Here is a 22375-nt window from a genome sequence, read left to right as displayed (position 1 = left end):
TTATTAAAAGTTAAGGACAGCAGTGCGTCTTGGAAACAAAACAAATCTATGATCAGTATAGCCACGAATACGGCGTGTAGAAGTAAATTAAATATACACTGGACTGCTCCTTTAAGAGGGTGGATAAAGATGATGATTGGCAGACAATATTTTGTTTGGGGGTGTTTCCTACTGGCCATCAGCACGCCAGTCACAAGCCAGTTTGTTGATCGAGCTTGCAAAGCTTCCGTCCCTCCTTGCGTTATCGCTGCCGTTCTCTGACGGGGCAATCAACAGGGGGAGTAAACAGAAAATCCGAACACCTCAGTTCTGAAGTCAGGGGTACAGAGGGCTCTGTTGCACGAAAGAAATGGATTCCTCTCCGGTAAGGTGCACATTAGGTAGTTCGAAAAATACGATTTCGGTTGTTAGAAAGTAGCTAATACTTATTTTTCTAGGCAGCTAGTGAATAGCCTACTATTGCGGTGCCTAGCAAGCTCTCTATGCTGACAGCTAACGTGAATAATCATAGGCCGTAGACCTAACTGAAAGTTAGTTTTTCCTTGTTGAATGATTTGTTTGTGCTTCCTTTTGGTGGTGGTGTTTTTAGCTAGCGACAACATACTTAATAAAAAAAATCACTCCAAAGACGACAGAGTAGTTCCCTAACTTGTTAACACGCTTGCTCACATATTACGTTGCTAAGAGCGTCCTTCGTGCTAAACGTAGCAGATCTAAAGTACTTGCTAACAAGCTAGCTAGGCTATGATGGGGGGGGGGGGGGGAATTAAGCTAGCGCCGTCCATATCGAGTTTATTACAAGTCAGATAATGGTAGCAGTCTAAGTTGGCTCTATCGATAGTTGTTCCGACAACTTTTGTGATATTTTCGAGTCGGCTACATTGTTAGCTAACCTACCTGAATTGCATTGCTTTGCTACGGTGCATGGGAAGTTAGCTACACAGATTTAAGAAAATAGAGTACTTGCTAGTTCGGTGACGTTAGTTAATTGTTAGTCAGCTGACCTTAACTAGCTCTAACGTAATAACGACGACAACGTTGCTCGATTTTGCTGCATCACAGCCGTGTTGCACACAGCGTCATACGTGCATGCATAATTCCTCATTTTATTAATCTCTTGTTGCAACCCATCAAGTTATCTAGCTAGTTAATTGCCACCTAAAAGGCTAGATTGGAACTTAAATTGGCATAAAGTATGAAACGTCCAACACCTCAACAACTTGTACTGACCTATTGAGTGTGCTCGAAATACCTGAACGAATAGCTTGCTAGCGCTAGCTAGTAACGTTACACTTACAGTAGCATCCATTTTAAAACGCATTCGCTAGTGGCTCTATAAATAGATTATCAATTGGAAGTTTTGCCTAATTGATGCCAATGATGTGAGGAATGTTAATAATGTTGCATGCACATGTAATGCAAAGGAAGAATAGTTCCATTAACATTCGCGCTTGCTGTTTAATGATCATAAACGTGACAATCTCTTTTACGCAGTAGAATGCTAGGAGTTAGGCAGAGTTTTACCATTTCCGTGTGGCCGTGCATGCTTGACGTAGGCCTAAATTATAAACTGCACTCAATGAAAACTGCATGATGTTTACGCGATCACTTCTGTTGCATTATATTGGATGTGGGGTATACACTCACTGGCCACTTCATTAGGTACACCTGTTCAACTGCAAACTGCACCCGTTAACGCAAATATCTAATCAGCCAATCACGTGGCAGCAACTCAATGCATTTAGGCATGTAGACATGGTCAAGACGATCTGCTGAAGTTCAAACCAAGCATCAGAATGGGGAAGAAAGGTGATTTAAGTGACTTTGAACGTGGCATGGTTGTTGGTGCCAGACGGGCTGGTTTGAGTATTTCAGAAACTGCTGATCTACTGGGATTCTCACGCAAACCATCTCTAGGGTTTACAGAGAATGCTCCGAAAAAGAAAAAATATCCAGTGAGCGGCAGTTCTCTGGGTGAAAATGCCTTGTTGATGGCAGAGGTCAGAGGAGAATGGCCAGACTGGTTTGAGCTGATAGAAAGGCAACAGTAACTCAAATAACCACTTGTTACAACTGAGGTATGCAGAAGAGCATCTCTGAACGCACACCACGTCAAACCTTGAAGCAGATGGGCTACAGCAGCAGAAGACCACACCGTGTGCCACTCCTGTCACCTAATGAAGTGGCTGGTGTGTGTATATGGGATGCAGGCAGACATGGATGTGTCAGTGACTACTGTCCACAGAAGACTTCACAACAGAACTAAAGATGCTACAGTGCAATATGCAAACCAGTAGTTAGCTGCAAAAACTGGTTTTCCTTGTTACATTTGCCTAAGATGTACCTAAAAGTGCCTGCAGAGATCTAGGAAAAGGTCTTGTGGACAGAGGAGACTAAGACTGACGTATATCATGGCAAGAGCAAAGTGTGCAGGCCAAAAAGAACTGCCCAAGATTCAAAGCACCCCCCCCCTCATCTGTGAACCCCAGTCCCTTAAAGAAAGAATATGTACTTTAACCATGTGTGAATTGTTTGATTACAAAACTAGAATTGTGGAGCACAGAGCCAAATTCAAGAAAAAATGTCTTTGTTCCAAACAGTATGGAGATCACTGTATATATGACCTGCAGAATTGTGAAGAGCTGAAAGACGTCATGAGTCATGACCAATAGCGATAACTGTCAAAATCGCCAAAAGGGTCTTCAAAGCATCAAAGTGACTTGATCTCTTCAGCTGTCATGTTGTAGAAGGACCCATTCTACTGACTCAATGACCCTGAGGAACTATGACCTTATGATTGTTCATTGGGACACATCCTCTCACGGACCAACACAAAGAGGTTATTCCCACAGGTGACCTCGGGGTCAGTGTGTGTTTTGTATCTATTGTGCATGCACATATGCACTATGCACAGTGAGTGTCAAGGGGCTCTGACTGTGTGTGAGTGTGGCAGTCTTGGGGGGGCTGGTCCCCTGGAAGATGACCTTTCATCATGCGTATTCATTTATTTTTTTGCTCAGCTGCGTGTGCCAGAGCTTTCCAGACGTCCGTTATGCTTGAGCTCTTTAATCTCTGAATTAAAATAATTCATGGTCGGATCCATGGTTTTATCTTGTGACTCAAATATGTCTTGAAATTAAAGGAACGGAGTGGGCCATATAAACTAAACATGGATGTGAGTAACCCGTTTTGTATTAACTTTTAAATCATGTGAAATTCCCTAGGCACCGTTAAGAAGGGTAGTAATCAAATTTTGTTTGTCATTGTTAAGGTCAACATGACAACTGCCATGACATTTTTAAATGTATATATTGTGAATATTACCTCGTCATACCTGCAAACTAGTCGCTTTTTGGCGAAATTAGCCGTTTTGAATCCAAAATAGGTCATTTGTGTGATTCGTGTAGATCCGATGAGTTTTTGAAATTGGGGGGGAGGGGTTTCACCACCGAAAGGATTTCGCCACAATCAGGTACTAGTAATGAGCCAAAAGCTCTTACACCACCGCCGTTTGTGGTGTTCACTCGCTGGGTGACGCTGTCATAAAATTTCCCCGGACCGTGAAGACTGCCTGACTTGCTTACATTTTGGACAGATGTGGCTCGTGGGTAAATCTATCGCTGTTTTCGTCGCAGCACTTTCGACACAAGCAATATTGGAAGCGCTCGTAGTAATGTGTTAACACTAAATTTTACGACAACGCTAGCTAACCTTTCGAAAGTCACGTTAAACAAGTAGAAATTAGCGCCATCAGCGGTGATTAACAAATCTTAACAAATTATTAAAATAAGTATTTTAATAATGGATTTGCAGGCGTGGATTTCGAATTATTTGTATTGTCTGCCAACGTCCTAATTGTCAAATTGTCTGTACCCACCGCTTACAGCAAAGTACCCCCAAAACCTGGGGCGACATAGCTCAGGAGGTAAGACCGATTGGCTGGCAGTCGAGGTCCGGTTCAAACCCGCCTGGGCGTGTCAATGTCCTTGACAAGACACCTACCCCTAACCCCTAACTGCTCTGGCGAATGAGAGCATCAATTGTAAAGGCTGATAAAGCACTATATAAGCAGTCCATTACCATTACCATTTAAGTGCTGGTTATTTTTGGCTGACCACTAGCGGGCGTCTCAAACCTACTAGGCTTTGACCTGGTCTTGTTTTTAAAAAACCACTGGGTGCCCTAGTGACGAGCAGGCAGAAAATCCCTTAAACTGAATAACTGAACGTTATTATTGGGGTCAACTTGTTTTTAATTATTGTGCTTGATTAGAAATGACATATTACTAAATATGATAGAGACAGTTCTCCATTAGTTTAGACGAGAAAAAGATTCTATTTGCGTTGCAAAATTGAGCACATTTCAATCGCATATTAAACTATAAACGTACACACTCCGAAAATGTTCATGGCAAAGATGTGGAATACGTAGATTTTGTAATTTGAACGAGCACAGGTTAGATGGCATTTTTGAGTGTATAATTTATTTTGAATTTATTTGATGGTCATAGCTTGGCATGACGAAGGAAACTGTGTATCTACAATTGAATTGTTCAGATCGTGGGCAGACTTGTTAATCAAGGAAAATGATTTAAAGTCGAGACTAATAATCGGGAAGTTTTCTGCCTCCTCGATTTTCAGCTCTGCAGCCACCACTGTGCCTTAAGTTAAACTATCAGTACTAGTCAGTTAAATAATGTGTGTAATTGAACACACCTTGCCACACCATATTGCCACTATAAAAACTCTCTTTCTCTGTCTCTACCAAAATATAACATACGCTGTGTTTTCCATTTGATTTGTCAGTTGTTGTGCATATTGTGTTTTTGTTTTGTTTGATCAACTTTATTGTATAGTGGATGCAATGCATTTTACTGCAATTTTGGACCCAGCTCTGCACCCCTTACATTACAAAAGTAATGTAAGGGGCACATTAGCAGCAAGATTATATTCATTCTAGGCTGAGTTTTTCCTTATATCCTCATGCTAAAATCTACTGTAAATCCACATTTTAAAGCACTTGCTTTCTCTGTACCTCACTGTAACAGGTTCTGCAGTACTTCTCCCCACAAATCACATAGTCTGCAGTTCACGGGTTTTAATGTGCGCTGGTTACATTAACACGGGTACACAAACAAAACAAAACACACACGGTAAGGAAGGGGATTACGCAGCACGTTGCTCCCGCGTGCGTCTCTCATTCCAGCGACCCAGCCTCACTGTGGGCAGAGCATATAAACTATTACCAGTCAATCGTAATTGCAAATCGCCGTGGTTGTAGGCCAGCTAATCTGCTCCCTCTCCGCCTGTAGATGGCGCCCTAACCACACCATCCCTCCACATTCGCATAAGTAATTAGACTTTTTTCATTATAGGATGTGTCTGTCCCATCGCAGGGCTGGCAAACAGCAATGCATCCATGTTGTCCATCAGTATGATCACATGTTGCACTACCCCTTTTTTGCTGACATATGTGCCATAGCTGTTTTCTAAACAATTTATTATTGCACAAAATAGCACTGCGCATGCTTCAGAAACCACAACGAATTCATTATATCACATGACATTGTATTACATTACATGTGTAGGAATTATGAAACTGAAATGTTTTGCAGCAGTCATACAGTGTAGGTTTGTCCCTTGTAATGCTGGACTAATGTGCTGGGTTGTCGAAAAAAAGTGTTTTTCTCGCAATCCCACCCTGATGTTCAGTAGTGGCAGTAGACTCAACGCCGTGGCATAATGGGGTTTCCCCTCAGTCCACGTCGCTTTTGTTTTCCAGTCAGAGCCGTGTGTGTGACTCCCGGTCCCCCTTTGTCTGTTGTAGACCATTGGGGAGTTCTTCAGCACGCTGTGCGAGATGGGCTTCAGCGAGGCGCAGATCCAGGCCGCCGTGCAGGCGGGGCACTTCTCCGTGCCCGAGGCTGCCGAGTGGTGAGACGCCCCGCTGTGCACACGCTCGCGCGGCGGGCGGCGGGCGGCCGTCCCGCAACACAGACTCATTCATAAATAAACCCCAGAATGTACGGCCGCCAGCCTGACACTGTGCGTCTGCTATTTAATCACATCTTTGCTTATTGCCCCAAAAATAACCATTTGGTAAAATGTGTGCTGTTTGACTGGCTAGTGATTGGCCAATCTATGTTCTCAACAATAAAGTGCTTTGAGCAGCTTGATTAGCTAGTTGTTACCAATTAGTGATTTTCTCTCTCTCCCTCTCCATCTCTCTCTTTTTCTCTTTTCCTTCCTTCCTTCCGTCCCTGCTACAGGCTGTTACAAGGTGGAAGTCCAAGGCACAAGCTTGTCAAGCAGTCTTCCCAGCCACTTGAGACTGCCTTCTCTGCTTTCAACCCCCCTATAGGCCAGGATGCCCCGCCCACTGCAGGCTCATCACAGGAAGTACCACACGACTCCCACAGTCCAGGTACAAGCAGAGAACCTGATGACAAAACCACATGACTCCTTTCCCTGAATGTATGAAGTGCTTGCTGCATGCCAGAAGGGCAAGCAAAAGGGTGCATGAGATGTCTCTGTTCTACTTTACTTCTCATAGCTCTGTTCAGCCACAACAGAACAAATGCACGGCTGAGTTTCTGCTTATAGCCAAATTTACCAAATCAAGTTTGGAATTTTCCAGAATTAAAGAGCTCAGTGCTTCTGGTTACCCAGGTGCTTCCAAATTACATTTCTCTGCATCGCTGTCATGTAACGATCAAACCAGAAATGTTCAGCTGACGGTCCAAGAAATAAAATTAGGCAAAAAAATCCCAGATAGCCAGCGACTTTGGGGCAGACCTGCGCCGGTTCTGGCCCAGAATCAGTCCTGCCGGTACAAGTACTGAATTGGCTCAGATCTGGCCCGGAGTCGCTGGCTGTCTGGGATGTGAGCAGAAGGAAGCGTAAGATTGTTGATTTTGGCATCCTGTGCCTGAAGGTCGTCCTCTGCCCCCAGGCACGTCCCCTCCCGCTCCCCTGGAGTCGCGTATTAAGCAGGATAAGAGCGACTTCCAGGAGCAGCAGAGGCACCGCGTGGCCCAGGAGGCCAGAGCCGAGAAGAGGCAGAAGAAGCAGGTAGCCGTCCCCTTTATCTTCCATTACAAGACCCCTATTTACATTCACTCAAAATGGTTTAATAATTAAATAAAGTAACTTACTTTGGTATCCATCCTACAAATCAGTCCTTTAACCCTTAGTTCAGGGCTGCCCTATCCTGTTCCTGGAGATCTAGGGTTTCCATTTCGATCCTAACTTGACCAAGGGGCCAGCTTTCGGTTCTCAACCTCAACACCAGATGTAATGTCGCCCCCTGCTGGTGTCTATGATTATCACTCAAAAAGCAAGTTTCTCCATTGAGCTCCATTTATTTTTGACAGCAACAATGAAATACTTCCACTCAGATATTGATGTTAACTCCATGCATTATGTTAAGAAGAAAAATCCCCTATAGTTTTTCCAAGGTAAAATATTTTTTTTCCTACCACACAGACACATGAATTTCTTATTTATTCTTTATTTTGTCTGTACTATCCTCGTACACGTGCTATAGGCACCTGACCAAAGACACAACTGAACATGTCTGTTGAGAGAAAAAATTGTACTTCTGGTTCTGATGTGCTCCCCATATGTTTCTATTGGCATCGCTGTCTCTACTTATTATATACTTGACACATCCAATTCAACTAATTAACAGCTCAATGAGCTCTCTTGCTGTAGAATGAGGTGTGCTTTGTTAGTCTGGTAGGATTTCATTCCAGCCCTGTATATCTCCAGGAATGGGATTGGGCAGCCCTGACTTAGTTGGATAATCAAATCAGTCTTTAGCCAGGTATCCACAATTACACTGTCAGTGGTCTCCACTTGGCACACAAGGTTGCTTTCACAAACATCTGTGACTCCCATCCTGTGAATTGCGTTAAGAAGAGGAATCGCGTTTCTTCGCATTTCGTTAAGACACCCTAGCCATCTTCTGACACCTCTATAGCCTGCATCTTGGCTCCCCTGACCCTCTTTGGCCATCCTCTTTCTTCTTGAATTTCCTTCTGGGATAGTACTGTTATAGGTATAGCTGTGTAAAGGTAGGTTTCTGTATATAGATTTTTACTTTAGTTTACAATGCAAATTGTTCGCTTGTTTGGCTAACTTTACACTTATTGATTATAAATGGGCCTTCTGTACCTTCTGTGGCGATATTGCCCTTTTGTATTCCTCAGAGCATCACCGACATTCTCCTCCTTCCCAAATCGCTCTGGAACAGTGACTGCAAATGTAAAGCGTACTACGGCCAGTTTCTCTGACTGGCGTGGCGTTCAGCGTGCGTGTCCCGTTCCCGTTCAGAACCCCTCTGCCGGTATGATTGACACATATCCCTCTGTCCGACAGGAGAGGGAGCTCGTGCTGAAGCGGATTGCGGAGGACAGGAGGAGCCTGCAGCAGAAGGCCCAGCCCGCTGGCCAGCCGGAGCTCTCCACCTCGCCTGGGGGGGGCCAGCGTCTGGGGGGCAGGGCGCAGACCAGCATGGACAACCACTGCATCCTCATGGTGAGCTGGAGCCCCCTTAACCGCACGTGCCTGTGGAGTTCCTCTGCCAGGGTCATTATCCGCACGTTGATCACTTGAACATTGACTGAATCATTGACACCAGAGCAGCTCTAGGCAACAGTCGAATTAATGACTTATGTGAATGAATGTTAAGCAACAGAGAAGGATTCGATCCCAACACTTCCTGCACTCCCTGTATAGTATGACCACCCAGCTAACACATAGCCAGTGTTGGGAAGTAGTTCAACTACATGTCGTTAAACTAGCAGTTTATTTACTGTTTTCTGGTTGTTAAACGACACTGCCATTTTGAGGTGTAGTAAACTACTGGATCTACAAACTACTTTTGACTCTAAGATGGATTTTTTCAAAACCGTTTGACCAAATACCACCTCCTCTCTCTTTTCCCCTCTAATACTGAGTGGTGAGAAGCACTGTGCTCCACTGTAGTTGCTAATGGTCAACTGCCAATTGCCATCACATTGCTGATTCTCCCAAGTGAGCTGTATAGTGGCTCACCCCATGTGCGAAAACACACGTGCATCATGTCTGGGGAACGTGACAATGGTGTATTTTTTTAAAGTACTTTTTTTTTTTTTTTTTTGAGTGATTCTAGTTTCAGAAGCTACATTTCTCTTTAGGGCAGCTTGATTGTAGTTAATCTACTTTCAGTGTGAAGTAGTCAGTAGTTTGTACAGCTATGCTTTGTGAGTACTTTCCCCAGCACTGCGCTGCCTTAATAAAGACTGTTCTCCTTCTCTGTCCTCCGCAGATCCGCCTGCCCTCCGGGGAGTCCATGCGGGAGCGCTTCCCCGCGGACGCGCCCCTCCGCCGCGTCGTGGAGCACATCTCCGGGCGCCACCCCTCCCTGCCGTCGTTCTCGCTGCTCCAGGGCTTCCCGCGCAAGCGCTTCGGGGAGGCGGAGCTGGCCTGCTCGCTGCGCTCCCTGGGCCTCACCCCCAACGCCGCCCTCTGCATCCAGACCACGCCCCCGGAGACGCCCCAGGACCCGCCCAGCCCGGGCGCCCAGCAGGGCTGGGGGCGGGTGGAGGCGGCGGCACCCCCCGACGGGTTGCCAGCGCACCCCAATAATGCCGCGAGGGAAGAGGAGGCAGAGGAGCCGGCGCTGCCCCCTCCGCTGCCTCCGCCCCTGCCCCAGCAGCTGTGGGAGGAGGCGGTGGGCTATGCTGGGATCCCCGGTGTGCCTCCACCGCTGTCTGGCCCCTCCCACTTCTGGGGTGAGTCCAGCACCATCCAGCTTCGCTCTCGGATCTTATGACTTTAGACGTAGACTTTATTGTCCCCAAGGAGAAATTCCTTTCCACAGCACTGTACCCATCATGTTCATTATTCTGAATGATCATTAGTCATTCACAGTCCATGACTTCTCTTTTCATAGATTTTATAGACGCCTCTGTCTCAGCCTCTGAATGACTAATGCTAGCAGAAACCTTTTTTTTTTTTTTTTTGGTATTTTTTATGATTTTAAAGCAGAACCGCAGTTGAATTTACCTCTTTCTTAGATTTCCATTCCTTTAGAAATGAGGTTTTGTGATTTCCTTATCAAATCTTTAAAAAACATAATGTAGAAAGCTGTCTTCATCAGGCCAGAAGATAAATGTGTCTTTCAGGGAGAACTATCCCTTTAATGTACTGCTGAGTCATTTTGTAAGATGTAAGATGGAGACATAATCACCTTTCAGTGCTTTAATGTGATTGAACTGGCGTAGGTCTACTGAAGAGACTTCCCTAACAGCTGGAAGGGGGGGGTTGGACATTATTTCATCCTTTTGGTTAAGAGGTGCATGTTTTGACGTCGTCTTTTCCCTGGGCAGGGCGGGGCCAGAAACTGGTGGCAGGCGGAGGGGAAGAGGGGTCCAGCTCCGACGAGGAAGCTCCGCCAGACGAGGGGAACGAAGAGCCAAACTTCCCTTTTCCTGGTACCGCTCGGCCTTTGCTCTTCTTCCGTTTCCATCCCTCTCCTCGCGTGAGCGAGTCGTTCAGTGATGGCTGCTAATATGCAGTGGAGCGCTCGCATGCTACTGTTAGCCCTTCCACAGGGTTTCAGCTGTTGGCTGTCGAAGGCCTTTAACGCTTGTCTTCATATTCGCTGTATTTCAGCCACAGATGTTGTTGAGGAGATCTAATTACTAGAAAAATCTGTATGTACACATCCAGCCATACTCTACAATGTCAGAAACTGAATAAGAGGTTATTCCGCATGGTATATTCCTAAGCGGATATCCCTGAGGTCATCCCTGTGGTTTTCTTGAAGAGGTTGTTGAGCAGCCTCTCCCTATCTTGCTATTGAAGTGTTTCCCTTTGCCACCACAAAATTATGCATCATACATTTCATCATGTTATGTAAGCATTGACCATAAAATAGTTTTGGTAATGTGTTTTCAACAGTGGAATGAATGTGAAATGTATTTTGACTCAAGGGCCAGGGCTGCCCTTCTCTTTAAGTTGCTGAGTGTGTGAACGCTATAAGCACTGCAGTCTGTCGCCAGTGTGAGAGTGAGTGTGCGAAAGTTGAGTTATTTGTTTGAACTCTAGTCTAAAGCAGTGAATGTGTGGTGTCAGGGTTCGAGTGCTTCCTGCTAAGTGAAAATATTTATTAAATATATATTTGTATTTGTCTTGCACCGCCTGCATTGTGTCAGTTACCTTTGTTTAATCAGGGAATGCCAGTGTCTGTGATTGTGTCTATGAGTACAGCCTTTATAGAGGGCTGTGTTTTGAGTGCGGTAGCACAGAGGCACTTGGGGGTTGATATCTCGCTGATGGTCCCAGCAGGTCTTCCCAGGCTGCCCTTCCTCCCGGACAACCGAGGCCGCGGATCGATGGACCCCGGCCACCGCTGGCCCAACCAGGGCAACAGGCTCAGGTGAGGGTCCGGGGCATCCCCCTTCCCGTCCCTGGCCAGACACCTGGCTGTGCGGTGATCGCTGGTCATTGCACCGTGGATCAGAGGAGATTTTGCTTCGGTGCGGGGCTCCCCGCACTGTCTAGCAGCGAGCAACTACATTACATTACATTACATTACAGGCATTTAGCAGACGCTCTTATCCAGAGCGACTTACACAACTTTTTACATAGCACTTTACATTGTATCCATTTATACAGCTGGATATATACTGAAGCAATGCAGGTTAAGTACCTTGCTCAAGGGTACAACGGCAGTGTCCTTACCCGGGAATCGAACCTGCGAACTTTCGGTTACAAGCGCAGTTCCTTACCCACTGTGCCACACTCCGTCCTAAACTAAACTAAATGACTAAAAAAATTTTTTTTTCAATTTCAGTGTCTGGGCTAGCCAACTTCAGCTGTTTTGGAGGGTATGGTCATTCAGGAAAAAAAGTGGTGTGTGTCTGCCTTGTGAACGTCTTAACTCAATGTCATTGGGGAGTAATTATACATAAAGCCTTGTTATTACTTATTTTACTTCCAATACTACGGTACTGAGGGCTGCAGTGCCAGGATTTTATTCCAGGCCGAGATGAGAACTAATTCTAGCAGTCATTGTCTCGATGAAACCTTTTTAGCATTTTAGTATCCCTTCCCAGTTCTTGTGAATGTTAGTAGTTTAAAGGGAGCCAGACAAGTGCAGGGCTGGTGTTACTTACTGTTGCGTTTCTTCCTGCCGCAGAGAGGGGGCGCCAGAGGAAGTGGCAGCACCAGAAGAGAGGCGGGTGGCCCCTGGGGCAGCGGGGCAGGCTGCTGTGGAGCGCCTCCAAAGGGCCGCTCGACAGGACGACCCCTCGGGCTCCACAGGACAGCCGTCTCCCCCGAAGAGACCTTTCAGGACACCCAGCGTGCCCTCTCTCTGTGTCATGGCAACCCGAGCCACCGTCACCTTAATGACAGGTCAGTGCTCACAGTCACCGCAAGGTCATCACACTCCGGGTAGATGATGCCTGAATGTGCTCATTTAGGATCTTATCCAGCCCAAAACCATTATATTAAACACTAAATGGACATAGTTAACCTGAATTAGTTATGTCCCATCAAGTAATTCTCTACAAGCATGAATGTAAGTGTACGAAACCCCTCAGATACACCAAATGATTCGTTGTGGTCACCCAAACGCAACCACGGAAGTATTTGAGTGGCGAAGGAACGCGTGTAGTCTTACCCGGAGCTACTATCCCGTAGTCTTACCCGGAGCTGTTATCTTCATTATCTGACTCCAAAATAGTGTTTTTCTCTGTAATGCGTAGACAGAGGAGACTGCTGTCCAGTAGTGTTTCTGTATACGGATCCCTATCTGTGTTGGCAGACGCAGTCATGTCTTTGGCTTGTATATCCTGCATAAATACAGTTGTGTATCCTGCTACGATAGGCGAGTGACTGCCCCATGCAGATATCCTGAGTTCTATGTGTATGTTCGGGCTTTAAAACTGCTACGTGTACAATAAAGACGCAATCACAACAAAACAGTACAACAAAGATCCTGCTTGCGCTGTCTCTGTAAGCATATAACACCGAGTTAACCTTTCTAGCTGAGACACCAACTCTCTCTCTCCCCCTCTCCCTCTCCCTCTCTCCTCAGCCCCCAGTATGCAGTACAGCAGCAGTCTCGCCTGCCTGACCCCAGAGCTGGCAGAGCTCCTGCTCAACCACATGTCCCGCGAGAGGCTCCTGCGCCCGCGCACTCTGGAGCTCTTCTTCGGCTGCCCGCTTCAGAAGTTTGTCCTCAACTGCTACCCGTACTCGACGAACGAGCTGCTGCGGCAGCTGAGGGCCTTCACAGCCCTAAAGCACCTGAGCCTGGTCAACTCCCCTCTCATCACAGGTACACAGCCACAGACCGCGACAGTAGGGCTGGGCGATGTCTGTAAAAATAATATCACGATACGGTTGTTAAAAATCGTGATATATGAAACTATTGCCCCCCCTACTCTTTTTATAGTACAGTAGAACCTCTGCTATCCGCCATCCTGAGGGAATCAGTGCTGCCAGAAAGTAGAAAGCTCTGTATTGTAGAAAGTGTCCCAAATATTATATAGGAGCCATATTAGTGCAGTTATTTTTGTTGTTTAAAAAGCCAATCTATTATAAAAATAAAAAAATAAGATTTATTCATTATTCTGTTGCCCTAGGGCCCCACCTGGTGGCCGAATGACTTAATGGCACTTGCTATTTTCAAAGAACAAATTGACATTTCATAAACTCTCTTCAGGAATCTACAACAGAATAAAGGCCCGACGACATGCATTTGGTGTCGGGTTGGTGACATATTTGTTTACTAAGCTCCTGATCAGTATGAAAAGTTTGAACTTGCAAGCCTGGGCATATTGTGGATTTAAATTTAAAAAAATAATTTTTATAATATAAAAATACTAGTACATTGATTATTACCTCACCTCCACCACCCGTGAGTCTATAGGAGATGATTGCAGTGGGCTGATTACATAGGTCACTTTTAGTAGGGAAAAAATGGGTGGGGGAGTAGAACATTCCAGAAAGTACAATGCTGGATAGTCAAGGTTCTGCTGTAATTTAAATTGTTCAGGGCCCTTCAGCAGTTTCCTTGTCCATAAAATGTGCCAATTCAATTTAAATTTAAATTTTCATTATCCTTTTAGCCCAATCCTGGTTTTAGCTGTTAAATTACCCCTATTATTGCCATTTTACATTAGCTTGTTTATTTTTGCTTTTTAGAAAAATAATATGTAATGGCCTTCCCAAGCGTTACTGGCCATTATGTTTTTGTTTTTTTTTTAATCAAGATGAAGCATTGAGTTTTAAGATGACCCAAAATGTTTATTAAAATGGACGTATGAACACTACTACACTCATTCATTTGTTTTTATAAATTGCCTGTATTTTAAATGTTATATATATGTTTAAATTTATTTATTGGTAAACCATTGTTCTGAAATAATATTTAGCTTGTAACTTATTGCACCTGAAGCTCATTATATTCTTTTAGTCTTCTTCGTAGCGTAATGATCCAACAAAGTCTTTGATGTGTGTTAATTATCGGCAGGCTATACAGTAGGTATTAAAATAATAGGATTACCATTTTTTACTTTATTTGAAGCCTGTAAGGCATGTTGCCATTCTCACGCAGTGTTGGAGTTATTTTTGGCGGCACTGCCGAATGTTTTGCACGTGATGATGATTAATTAGCCGCATTCGTGAGGGGATTAGAGCTTACTGTGGAAGTCCTTTTAAATATAAATTTAGAAATGTTTTGTTTACAAAATTCCAAAACGCTTGATTGGCGAGGGATCGGTGAGCGAGAAAGAAACAGAAAGTGTGCCGATGGGCTGTGGCGTTGCCCTATTTGTACAATTCCATGCCTGGCTGGCCTCCTATAGCGCAGGTTTGTTTACCCTGAGCCGGTTATTACTCAGGAATGTATTTTTGGCGGGTGTTCCGCTACGCGTGACTGCTTTTTCAAGGCGTGGCGCCTGCTGGTAGGTAGGCCATTATATGGAAATCGCGGCACACCACCCAGCTCCCATTGTGACAACTGTTAATCACCGTCCATAATCAAATACTGTCGTCACGTCGCCTAGCCCCATGTCAGTCACGGGCTTCTCTTAAGCCACCGCTGCACGCGTTACACTGTGTCAATTACACCGATTACGCTGCGGCTTCGAAGCGGTGTACTTTTCTTGTTATTAGAAGGCCGCTTCAGGCATTTGCATTGACGAGAGCTTAATTGGTTTTACAGACTTGAAAAGCGGAGAAACCGAAATCCCGTCATGATATTTTACTTCAGACGGCCTCATTCCCAATGCGTTGCTCAACATCTCTCCGATTTTAGCATGACAGTACATTTGAAAATTTCCTTCTCTCATTAATTTTTTTTATCATCACAAAAATAAATAAATTTGAGTCCAAAAAGTAGTAGAAGTATTTCTCCTGAGACGGCAGTCTTTCTCCTAAAACAAAAAAAAATTCTGGAGTCGCAGGGTTCCCACTCGTCCTGGATAACCTTGAAAACCTGGAAATTTATCGACCAGTTTTCCAGTCATGGAAAACACCTGGAAAATGAGAATTTACAAAATGTCCTGGATATATTTGTGAGGTCCTGGAAAATTGTAGGCTACGCCTTTTTCTCTGCTTTTCTCATTTTTATTAGCTGCTGAGATTACACGACAGCACAGAGTTTTGAATGATCATGGTACTTGCACATTGCCATGCCCCACCCCCCCGGTCCACCACTGGCTTTGGGCTACCATTGTCCATGTTTCATGTCTGTAAGTCTGAGTCATGGAAATTGTCCTTGAAAAGTCCTGGAAAATGATTTCCTAAAATGAGTGGGAACCCTGAGTCGGAGTCAGTGTCCAGAGTCGTATGTGCTTCAGGGCTGTGGCACATGAGGCTGCTTTTGTCTTCCAGACTCGGGCCTCTCGGTGCTTTCCAGCCTACAGAAACTCCAGCACCTTAACCTGGCCTCCTGCAGCAAGCTAACCGACTCCTGCCTGCAGCACATCACAGGTAAACGCTCTCGCATTTACGGCCCGTGCGGGTACGTACGTCAGCATATTACATCTTCACGTCGGTCATTTAGCAGGTGATCTTGTCAGTAGCACCTTGAATAGCTAGCATGACTGCATCGGTCTGTCGAGAATTGCAGAGGGTGTCAGGGCTGCACGTGCAATGAAGCGAATGGTAAGCATGTCTGATAAAGAACAACAAGGAAATTCAGATCGCGAAAAATAACTTGCTCGCATAATACCTACCGAGCATAACAGATTTACTGGACCTGAAGGTAGAAATTCTAGTAACGCGTTCTACAGTAACCAACACAAAATTTTATTTCACTTAGCTGACAAACTACGGTGTTGATCTTCCACCTTGAAGATTGTATTTCCTGGTAGAGTGTGTATTTTCAGTTTCTCAAACTGCTGTAATACAAATATTTTTACAGCTTAGATACAGATAAATATTACCTTATAGAATTCAGTTAGTGTTGGGAAATCCAATTCATTTTCTGTAGCAGCCCCTTATATATAAAGGCAATCTGACAAACAGTTCCCCTTAAACCCCACATCCTCGCAGGCCTCAAGTCACTCTCCTTCCTGTCGCTGGACCATACCAAAGTGAGCGACGCAGGGATGGTGACATACCTCCAGTCGGCCCCCACGTCTCTCACCCAGCTCAGCCTGAACCAGACGGGCGTGACCGAGCTCACCCTGGTGGCACTGCCCACCAGCGTGCCACAGCTGCGGTTACTCAGCATCAAGCACACCAAGGTAACCGTTGCTCCGCGAGCCCAAGAACTGACGCTGGGTCGGTTCAAATGGGTTGGAGTCACAGATTACATTGGACGGCTCAGCCAAGATGCGATGGCTTGGAATCAAGTACACGACGGTGCCTCTCCCTGAGCTTGATTAGTCTGTACCTTTAAACTGGCACATTCACACGTGTGTGGATTCCCTCGCTCACCAGTTCTCCAGGCGTGTAGTTAAGGGAAACCTCCAGTCAGTACCAGAAATGAATAGTGCTCATCGGTGACCTTCAGCTCCATGAAAAGGTGGTTGTGTTCACACGTTGTGGTGACCTTGTGAATGCGGTTGTGTTCACACGTTGTGGTGACCTTGTGAATGCGGTTGTGTTCACGTATTGTGGTGACCTTGAAAAGATGGTTGTGTTCACACATTGTGGTGACCTTGTGAATGCGGTTGTGTTCACACATTGTGGTGACCTTGTGAATGCGGTTGTGTTCACACATTGTGGTGACCTTGTGAATGTGGTTGTGTTCACGCATTGTGGTGACCTTGAAAAGATGGTTGTGTTCACGCATTGGGATGACCTTGAAAAGGTGGTTGAGTTCACATACTGTGGTGACCTTGAAAAGGAGCCACACATTTCTGAGGAGAACCATGAATGTCTACACTCCCGAATTGGCAGTGAGGCTCGTGTATGAACGCAGCTGCGGTTGCAAGCAGATAAGTGGACCTTCCAAATTAGGGTGGGAATTGGACCGCCTCTGGTTGAGGGTACCAATATTCAATTAAAAAAAAATTTTTTTTTTTAAACCATGTGAACAGGGTAGGGCAAGAATATCCTGGGTTTGAATCCCGTCCTGGGCCTTTCTGTGTGGAGTTTGCATGTTCTCTCTGGCCTTGTGCATTTACATACAGGTTGGCTAATTGGCGACTGTAAATTGCCCATAGGTATGAGTGTGTGAGCGAATGGTGTGTGTGCGCTGTGATAGATTGGCGACCTGTCCGGGGTGTAATCCTGCCTCTTGCTGAATGCACGCTGGGATATGCTCCAGCATCCCCCGTGACCCTGCCCAGGATAAGCCGGTATAGATAACGAGTGGATGGATGAGCTGGGTACAGGTGAGGGGGGGGAGGTTATACTGTATTGTCTAAGTGTGAATGGTTCGGCTCTGCCTCGCCCAGGTCAGGGACGCCTCGGCCCTGGCAGAGCTGCTCAGCCTGCAGACGCTGTACCTGGATGGGACAGGCGTGAAGGAGGAGTCCCTGGAACACCTGGCCACCCACCCAACCCTGTCTTCCCTCAGCCTGGCTGGAATCCCCATCGCTGACGGCAACCATGCCCTCCAAATCATCTCGGGTGAGCTCTCGCATCCCGTTATTAACTGAACATTCTAATGCTGATGTCACAATGACTGCTGGTATTTGGAAGCACTTGGAGTTCTAGAACACTGACTTAGAAGTTTGAAAAAGCATTCCAAAATGCCTGTTCTTCAAATTAGATTAGTTCCATTGGGTCTGGTAATATGGTAAGAAGGTAGTTGGAAAAACAGCAGAGATCCAGGGCCAAGTAGCTGGGCTTCAGAAAGGAAGGATAAGACTGCTTTGTAGGTCATATGCACAGGGGTTTGACGAGACCGGGGGTTACCAGAACAATCCACCTGCGTGAACGTTAACCTCGACTGCAAATCAGACAGCCCCCGTCCCTCAGTTTTATTCTGTTCCAGACGCAGCCACTAGAGGGCGTGTGCACATGCGCCACTCCACGTGTTCCCTCACTGACTGGGTTTTGTTTTGTTATTATATCCGATCCCAAAGATCTGAGACTGACCCAGCTGACCCTTCCTGGGAGACACTCCGTGACGGACAGTGGGCTGGCCTTCCTGTCCAGATTGTCCCTGCTGTCGGAGCTGGACCTGACCGACTACACGCACGTCACCGACCAGGGCACCGCCCACCTCGCCACCATGACCAGGTCAGTGGTGCCATGTGCTGCATGTGCAGCAGCCCGAGAGCCTCTTTCAAAATGGCCACTGTTTCACTCTTTCATTTAAAGCTATCCTTCATCTGTCGAAACATAAAACTGATGGCAATTGATGGTAATTATACCTATAAAATAGGATGTAATTTACATTTTCTTTGAGTCTACATGACCTCTCCTCTTCCTCAGGCTGAAGAAACTGTCTCTTAGCAACACCCTGGTGACAGACCGGGGCCTGCTTCCGCTGCGCAGCCTGCGGGAGCTGCTGGAGCTCTGCCTGGACCGCACAGCTGTAACCAGCCGGGGCGTGGCTGCCTGCGTCACCTGCCTGCCTCAGCTGCAGGTACACACAAACACACTCATACACACACACGCACGCACGCACGCAAACACACACACACACTCACACAAGCACACACACATGCGCACACACACGCACACACGCATGCACACACACAGAATGGCAGAATGAAGACAGCAGTCAGCTTTTCATACTGCGTGTATATCCTGTGATTTTATGAGTGAAATAACACATGGGCTGTGCCGGTATGGCGCTTGTCATGCGATCACGTCCCCGCGTTGCCAGTGTTTGGTGAGCATGGCGTGTTATGTGCCCGCAGGTCCTAGGTCTGGCCAGCACCCAGGTGGGCGACTCGGTGGTGAGGTGCGGCCTGATCCACTGCAAGCAGCTCGTCAAGCTCAACCTGAGCCGCACGCGGATCACCGACCGCGGTGAGCAGCGCCACCCCAGAACCGCACTACCCCTCCCCCCCCCCTTGTGGCGGTGTCGCGGGTTAGGGTTAGGGTTAGTTTTTGGTCTGGAAGACAAAATCCTGACAACAGTTACCACCTGGTGCCACTTGCTTATTTCCAGCTGATTTCACGTTTTATATTTGATCCTGCCCTGTCATGCGAAAGTCCAGAATGAGGATATGAACTCGGTTGAATTTTCTGGTATGTTCTTCACGTTTTATAAGTGAGGAGATCCTGCACTAAGGTCATACTAAGGTACAGAATGAGGAAATTACCTCGATGAAATTTAATGATGGGTTTATAAGAAAGGATGAGGAGTGCGGAATGAGGAAATGCACTCATGGGAATTTTGATAGGATCACCTCACATATAAAAGGTGATAACATATGTAGTCATGCTATGTTCCCTTCTGGGGTTTTACCTTCGCTGGAATTTAATTATCTGGTTCAAGCTGCGACATGCGGTAGCGGTGTTTTGTTCAGTGACATTGTCCGCGTGCCGCCTTTCCGCGTCAGGTGTGAACTCGGCGACTCACCCGCAGGAATGGCGACGCCCTCTCGCCCTCTCTCGCCCTCAGGTCTGAAGTTCCTGCGGCAGATGCACTTGAGCCAGGTCAACCTGGACTGGACCGGGGTCACCCTCTCGGGGTTCGCCGGCCTCGTTTCCTCCTGCCCCCACACCGCCAGCATCCGGGCGAGCCACACCCGGGTCATCCCCCCGGACCAGGTCTCTGACGACGACGGCGACGGCGGCGACGGGAACGACGACGGCAGCCTCCAGCCTTGAGGCCTCGCCCCCCCCATACCACCCCCCCCACCCCCCCGCACGCAAGGTCGCCGCCGAGACGTCACCGTCCGAGGGGTGAGGCGGGAGACCGCGTCGCGGAATCACCCGGACGCGGCGACGGGGTAACCGCCTCGACCGTCTACGGCGCACCAACCCCGGGAAAATGAAGCCTTGACGCACACAGACGAACCCCTGCTACTGCTGTAGATAAAACCCCTATTGAGCACCTTGGGAAATGACATACAAAAGATTGTCAGAGGGTCAGGTCCGGTCCCCATATCAAAGCGCTGTAGTCCATGCGAGTACATTATTATTATATTCTACAGTCAATTCAAGTCTATTAATATCTGTCCTTTCCACAGGACATGAAAATGTCTACCGTTTCCCCAAAATCTGCTGGAATATGCATGCACTTCCTAATGCTGACATGTCCCATTATTTTCTTATGCATAAAGCGCCTGCACTAGCATTGTATATAACCCTCTCTTAACTGGTGAATGATAAGTCTGCATTCTATTACTTACAAAACAGGCCACTGGCCTATGCTGGACAGGGCCTGCAATTACCAAAAATGATTGGTTAATATGTGAATGGATACCAAGTTAACATCGGAAAAAAATATTTCATATAGACGTAAATGAGGCTTACTGCTCGTACAATCTGTTTCGGACGGACGTCAGGTTTCCCATAAAAGGGTCTGAACTATATGATAATTATAATGTTGATACTTTGTCTCTTTATTCTTTGTTACTGTTAGGTATTGTCTAATACACTTTGGCTGTGTCAGTTAGAAATTAGATTCAGTTTGAGATAGGCAATGTGCAATGTCTTCATACCAGAGAGGATGAAGGTGTTGGTCCAACTCTCTGGAATGAAAAATAGTTTTTTCATCCATGGTTACACATGGAGTTAATCCAGTGTTGTTTTTTGTTGCCAGGTAGTTAATGGTTTTAGAGTGACCTCCTGAACAGTTCCCCCCCCACACACACACACACACTATGCTCTTGTTATCAACTTAAAAGTGTTGCATTGCTTTTTGTATTTCAACAAAAAAAAGACTGATTTATCTCTATACACCACCAATCTTTTCTGTGGACAAGATGGCTAAAATCTTTAGTCTACCAAAATGAATATTGCTCTGATTACTACAAGCAATCAGAGCAATGAATATTGCTCTGATTGCTTGTAGTAATCACACATGCAGTGGTGTTACACTGCTAGCACTAAACCCTGTAAGAGGAGTCTTTTTGTTAAATTACTGCTACATGTTGCATCTGATTTTGAAGACGTACCCATTTTCAAACAATAGTTTTTCAGAGTGACTGTTCTTGACAAGGTGGAAAATAGGCAAAGGACCAGCAAATTAGTGTATCGTTTCCAATTAGCCTCCCATGTTAGCCTCCTCCTGTTTTGGACAAAAAATAATTTGTTTTACAGTTTTTATTGCCTTTATTTTTGGAAAATGGTTTCTGGTGTGTCACTGGCACACCTCACCTCCACAGAAAATGGTCCAATCAGCAGCAAAATAGTGAAGGCATCCAGTGAGTTCAGCACCTTGCACTTGTGATGGAGCTTGCTGCACTCCTGTTGGGTGTAAATGTAGGTCGGCATGGCACTCTATTTCTGAAGCACCTACTGTCAAAGAGTAGGCTTATAACTCATATTTTGGTGCATATTTGGGTTCTACAGTGCACTGTGGTGCATGTCCAAAGCAGATGACTCAAACTTCTGTAGTTTTGCCTCTTTGTTGTACTGCACTGAGATGTAAAGTACTGTTTATTTTTCAAAATATGTACTGGAACAACTGAAGTGCTCTGCACATGGAAAGTGCTTATTAAAAAAATACATTTTGACCTTCTTGCATTGTTGTATTTACTGTAGAATTCCAACATTCCTGAATTAACTCTTGATTTCAGTTTTAGTGCAGTTAAAGAAATCTGTTTAGTGCGTTGAATATCTTTATGCACATCAGTAGATATTTATGTATCTGCTGATGCCCTGTGAGAGTGTATGCACAGCAGTTGTGTGCGGACAGCACACAACAAAACGTGGACTGATGCTGCAGCGGCAGTTATCTATTGAAATGACTAGATGCAAAAGATTGCAGTGTTGCCAGAAGCTGACTATTACCA

The 22375-nt window shown here is 45.9% G+C and overlaps 1 protein-coding gene across 2 annotated transcripts; it reads left to right on the top strand.

The window, feature by feature from the left end:
• The first annotated feature begins 176 nt into the window (after window positions 1-176).
• si:ch73-173p19.1 (uncharacterized) lies at window positions 177-22096 on the top strand. 2 transcript variants are annotated; one of them, XM_064330838.1, is made up of 17 exons: window positions 177-364; window positions 5827-5933; window positions 6269-6423; window positions 6952-7070; window positions 8379-8537; window positions 9310-9775; window positions 10373-10477; window positions 11334-11424; window positions 12187-12404; window positions 13090-13332; window positions 15894-15992; window positions 16557-16750; window positions 17909-18083; window positions 18542-18698; window positions 18894-19047; window positions 19325-19436; window positions 20035-22096. In XM_064330838.1, the coding sequence occupies exons 1-17, from the start codon at window positions 350-352 to the stop codon at window positions 20241-20243; spliced, it is 2778 nt and encodes a 925-aa protein (XP_064186908.1). In that variant the 5' UTR covers window positions 177-349; the 3' UTR covers window positions 20244-22096. The 2 variants fall into 2 exon arrangements, with proteins under 2 accessions (XP_064186908.1, XP_064186907.1); XM_064330837.1 differs by having other exon boundaries at window positions 11331-11424.
• The last annotated feature ends 279 nt before the right edge of the window (window positions 22097-22375 follow it).

This window comes from Anguilla rostrata, chromosome 4 (assembly GCF_018555375.3).
Source record: "Anguilla rostrata isolate EN2019 chromosome 4, ASM1855537v3, whole genome shotgun sequence".
Lineage (NCBI taxonomy): Eukaryota > Metazoa > Chordata > Actinopteri > Anguilliformes > Anguillidae > Anguilla > Anguilla rostrata.
The sequence above is the reverse complement of the archived record's forward strand: the minus strand, read 5'-3'. Positions and strand labels throughout refer to the sequence as shown.